The sequence below is a fragment of the Phaseolus vulgaris genome, chromosome 3, assembly GCF_000499845.2.
Source record: "Phaseolus vulgaris cultivar G19833 chromosome 3, P. vulgaris v2.0, whole genome shotgun sequence".
In the NCBI taxonomy this organism is placed as follows: domain Eukaryota; kingdom Viridiplantae; phylum Streptophyta; class Magnoliopsida; order Fabales; family Fabaceae; genus Phaseolus; species Phaseolus vulgaris.
This window is the reverse complement of record NC_023757.2, coordinates 36,721,667-36,727,403: the sequence shown is the minus strand read 5'-3', so window position 1 is coordinate 36,727,403 and position 5,737 is coordinate 36,721,667. Positions and strand designations below refer to the sequence as shown.

Here is a 5,737-nt window from a genome sequence, read left to right as displayed (position 1 = left end):
TGAACCTGAACTTTCTTTCTTTACAGAAAAAGAAAATGTAAAAAAAAAAATACAACAATTAATACCAAAATCAGAAAAGAAAAGAAAGGAAGAAACAAGCTGGTTTAGCTGGCCTCCTAAGTAAAGAATCTACTCTTACCTTCTCTTCTTCTCTACTATCTTGGATCCATTAAGTCTGGTTTCCCTTCTACTAAAGCAGGGGTTCTTTCCCTTTTTTTTACACTGTCTGAGTTTAATCTGTGGATTGAAGACTACCGTACTAAAAAAAGAAAAAAAACCCTCCCGAAAAAATAACAAGGGAAACAAAATTAATTTACAGGTTTGCCGTGATTGTACCCGTAATAGGAAAGGTACCACTTGACGAATTTTTTCAACCCGGTTTGCAAATCGGTGGTGGGCTTGTACCCGAGTTCTGCCCGGGCGGAACTAATGTTCGCGTGAGTAAACGGAACGTCGCCGTTTCCAGGCATATCCACGATATTCCTCTTCGCCTTAACCTTCAAATGTCGCTCCAAGATACTCACAAGAGTGGGCACAGTAACCGGCGAAGTGTTCCCGAGGTTAAATATCCTATAAGGAGCGGGTCCCCGTTTCTTCCCACCCGACCCGGTACTCTTGCCAGCGGTATCCAACGACCCAACGCACCCCTTCACAATATCGTCAATGTAGGTAAAATCACGAGCGAGATCGACGCGGTTTTTACCACGGTAGACGGTAATGGGTTTCCCCTGTAAGATATTGCGGGTGAAAGAGAAATAAGCCATGTCGGGTCTCCCCCAGGGTCCGTACACAGTGAAGAATCTCAAACCGGTGATCGACAACCCGTAGATGTGATTGTAAGTGTGAGTGATCTCCTCGCCGGCTTTTTTGGTGGCGGCGTAGAGGCTAGCGGGCTGGTCGGTGCGGTCCGATTCGGAGAACGGAACCTTCTCGTTGAGCCCGTAGACGGAACTGGACGAGGCCCAAACGATTGCGGGCTGAGGGTTGGCCGATTTGCAGGTCTCGAGAAGCGTGACGAGGCCCGCGATGTTGCTGTGAACGTATGACTGGGGATTCTCCATGGCGTAGCGCACGCCGGCCTGGGCCGCCAGGTGCATGACGTGCGTGAAGGCCACGACGTCGAAGAGCTTGGCGAGGAGCTTGGCGTCGTTGACGTCGCCTTCGACGATGAAGACCTCGTGCGTGTTGAGTAGCGATTTGCGGGCTTTCTTGAGGGAGGGGTCGTAGTAGTCGTTGAAGTTATCCAGCCCAACAACGCCGTCTCCGCGGCGTTTCAAGGCGAGGGAGACGTGGGAGCCGACAAAACCGGCTGCGCCCGTGACGAGCACAGACATGCCTCCCTGGCGGTGGATCTGGGCGGATGTGCGGACTTGCTTCTCCCACTGGATCCCGCCCCAGGAGGCGGAGAGGTAGCGGCTACCGGAGTCGACGAAACCTTGGAAGCTGAGGTAGGAGGCGGTGAGGGCGATGAGAAAGAGAGCCCAGAGGAACATGGTGCTGGTGGAGGCGAAACAGCGGTAGAGTTGGCGGTTCATGGTGTGGGAACGCTCGATCTTGAATTTGCCTGGGGTTGAGGGGAAGGTCTCGTCTTCCAACGGCGGCATTTTAGTGTTCCTTTCCTAATTGAAAAATGGATCTTGATTGTTGTTGGCTGTGGTGGCGGTGTTGGTGATTTACGAAAAATGAAAAGGGTGGTAGGGTACAGATGCAGAGAAAAGAAACAAATGGGAGATTAATTTTCCTGCATCTGCTGAATGAAACAATGGTAGGGGTGGTTATATATAGTGGTCACCCACGAACAAACGACAAGCTAGTCTACGCGTGAACGCGTTAAAGGAGGGACAGAGGAGAGAGAAAATAAATAAACAGAGGAGCCCAAGGACTGAACCACCAGGAATTTAGCTCAACCTCTCTCTCTCTCTCTCTCTCTCTCACATAAGTTGAATCTCGCAGATAAAAGTGGAGCATTGTCCATTTCTTTATTTCTCTACTAATTCTTATTTATTCCTTCCCTCTCTCTATACACATCATTTTCCCCTATTTTTCTTCTCAATCCAATTTCCATTCTTTTTTCTTTATTTCCTCAATTCACATGCCACCTACTCATTATTCATTTTAGTATCACCCTAATGCTATGCTACCTAATATAACTAATGCATTTCACGGCTTTTAGTTCAAGATCAACTCAATTATCTTATTTTAACTTCTTTTTTTAGTTCAAAATCAACTCAATTTTATATTTTACTTCAACATTAACCGAATTACCTCTGGTCTCGTTTAGCTCATCAAAATTGTTTTTAATGAATACAAATACCTTAAGTTATCGGTTCAAGGGATTAAAGAAAAAAAATCATGATATGTATATAGCAACCATTATGATATAGTGTCTAAACTACTCATTTATGATCTTTCTTTTATATGTATATTTGCTTAAACATGTATGAATGGTTTAGAAGTGAATCCTTGAAGTCGTGTTTTAAAACCAATATCGCACATAACTAAATTGAAGAGGGATTAAAGTTATAATATAGATTCTTGGAGGAGCCTTACGTTTTAGGATGGAAAAACTTTAAGGATAAGTAGAATTGATTCTCTAATCAAATTTCTAAATGATAAACAGCCCTCGATCCAACGTTGAATGTGAATGTGCAAAAGATTCAGATGGTACATTTATTTCATCAACAGAATTCTCAAAAAATAAACAGTACTACAACCTTTGTGAAATTCTACCCCTAAATTAAAAGTGATAGCCACATAATAATCATATAAAAACTTAATTACATTTGAGAAGTTGTCAGAATTACTTTTATAAATATGTTGTTTCTCCTTATCATGATAAAGAAAGTCAGAGCAAACAAATAATTGGGGATAATCCAAAAAAAAAAAGTCTCACATAAATTTGTAAGAACGGATAAATTTTTGTATAGTTCCAATGCAGTAATTTTATTTAATTTGGTTTAATAGTTTTTATAAGAAAATATATTCAATATAAAAATATAACAGATTATGAGTATAAATTTTTCTTTTAAAAAAAACCAAGCATATGTTATTTAAACCTAGTTGATATGTTAATTACTAAATTAAAAAGAATTTGAAAAAGAATTTGAAGAGGTTGATAAAAAATCCAATTTCAACTTTATAATTTTAAAAAGTCATATGTTGATCTAAATTTTAATTTATTTAAATAAAACAGTCAAATTTGAAGTAGCCAGATTTTCGTGAATCAATCTTGAGATTTAAATTTGACTTATGCATTTATTGAATTCTTATATAGTTTTCAGTGAAATTGGAAAACATTGCATAGACTAATCAATATTAATAATAGTATGAATATACATGATCCTTATCATGTTTCCATGTAATCTCTGAAGCAGATCAATTTTAAGTCATTTTTATTAGGTTTTCCTTTTATATGTCTATCCATCATTCCAAGTTTTTCTCAATATTTAATGATATAATTAACATGGATTTAATGATATAGTTAACATGGGATTACGAAGAACGTGAGCCCCACCACCACATGCAACTGAGGGGAAAAAGCATACCTGTGTTATTCTAATATCAAAGGTATATTTTAGTTTTATCATAAGAACAAAATAAATTATTATATAATAGCCGGTTAAGAAGAGAAATCATATTTACAAAATAAATTTATATAACCTAAGTTTTTATTAATGTACTGTCTATATCACAATTTGAATATATGCTTCTCCCTCTTCTTTAATTTCACTCTGTCTATTTTATCATATTTTTCTTTGACTAAGCCTTTGTCTTAGTTGCTTTTTAGACACTCAATTATCATAATTTTATCACTCAATTTTTTATTTTATAATTACTTTTTTAAAATTTTGTATATATTTCAATGGTTAATTAATGCAACATATGCTGTCGGTTTATGTAAAAGGTTAAAAAAAAATTAGAATAAGATGATATTATTTTGTTTATGTTTATATCACAGTTCACTGATAGTAAAATTAATAAAATTCGCAAAAAAAATAATTAAATAATGAAAGCATGTTCGAAGAAGACAAAGGTTACTTTCGTACGAGCCCGAACAGCAAAACAACACATTAACAAACAAAGACGCAGATTTTTTTTTACCACTTGGTTGATGTGTCAAATGGAATCCCTGCATAACTATGTTTGTATTTCACAAAAATATTAAAATTATTTTTTATCCAACACCGTCACTTGTTTGAGTATAACATTTATTATTCACAATATCCGATGAATATTAGTTTTATATAGTTAAAATTATAAGAAATATTCCGAATACGCATCTTAGATTTAATTAAAATATAATAATGAGGAATATTTATATTTTATGATAAATAATTTATACCATGATTTCTTTGATATTTTAGTGTTGATAATTTTAAAATATTAGAATGGACAGATTGGAAGGGCTAAGTGATTAGGAAAAATTGCTGAAGAATAGCTCACTGTTATTATATATTTGAGTTTTATAATAACCATTAAACAATTAGGTGCATGCCTGACAAAAAAAAGTTAAATTAAATGTAAATAATTTTTTAATGTAAAGATCAATTTTTAAGTTTAGGTACAATTTAAATAGAATAAAAGTTAATTATTTTTCTTATATTTAGTATATAAATTAAAATTTTAACTATTTACTAATTTATTTTACAAATATCACCTTTTCTATAGATACATTTTCTTTATAAGCTGTAAAATTTTAAGAATATTTTTTATTTTATATAGTTTTATCTATAGTAATATTTTTTATTTGTAAATCAAATTTTGAGAGTAAGTACAAATTTTACAAGTTTTTCTAACCTTTAGATATTTTAAAAAAAGTTATTAATTAAATATAAGATAATTTTAAAGATAAAAAATATTTAATTACTATAATAATTAAATTATATATTATTTTATAAATTATATTTTTTAGTATTTAATATAATTTCCATTATTAATAAAATATTATAAATTAATTTTTAAATTGGTATTCAATGGAACTTCCAATTTTAGAATGTAAAAAAATTAGTAACTAATAAATATTAATTTAAAAATTAGTTTATAAATTTTTATTAATAATAAAAATTGTTTTGAATAACACAATTTAATTTATAGTAATTAGTTATTTTTTGTTTTTTAAATTAATTTTTATTTAATAGTTTTTTTATAATGAGTTGTAATTGATTTAAGTTAGGTTGACTTAAGAAGAATTTAGTAATTTAGTGAAGTTTTTAAATTGGATTTTTTTGTAATGTGTTGAATTGGGTGGAAATTGATTTTAGTTGAAATTTGTGTGAATTGAGTTATGATAGATTAGTATATAACTAAATGATTTGGATTTGAGGGTTTGGATTAATCACTTTTAATTAAAAGTATATTTGTATTGTTGTAATTTGATGTCTTAAAGATATTAAGTTGAATAAATGATAACATAACTAATTTATGCTAGAGATTGATAAAATTGTTTTAAACTTACATATTCAAGTAGTTATTTATGGAATTCTTGGGTTTATAGTCTCCATGGTATATCTATGTTTTTCATTTCAATTGTAATTTGAAATGAGATTATGAAACACATTAGGACGAGAAAGGTGAATAATTAAATGTTTGGATAATTATCTTAAATTTTTTAATTTTTATACTCTATGCATAATTTTTTAGTTACAAATGACGTTGCTTAACGAATCTAAACTTGAGAACAATTTGGTGATTTAATCAATTTGAATGGTGACTTATTAAATGTTGGGATAATTGTCTC

General features: G+C 32.4%; 1 protein-coding gene across 1 annotated transcript; it reads right to left on the bottom strand.

Annotated features, from left to right (window-relative positions):
* Positions 1-1,986, bottom strand: LOC137807400 (UDP-glucuronate 4-epimerase 1). Its single transcript, XM_068608028.1, has one exon. The coding sequence runs from the start codon at positions 1,602-1,604 to the stop codon at positions 309-311; it is 1,296 nt and encodes a 431-aa protein (XP_068464129.1). The 5' UTR covers positions 1,605-1,986; the 3' UTR covers positions 1-308.
* Positions 1,987-5,737: the final 3,751 nt, after the last annotated feature.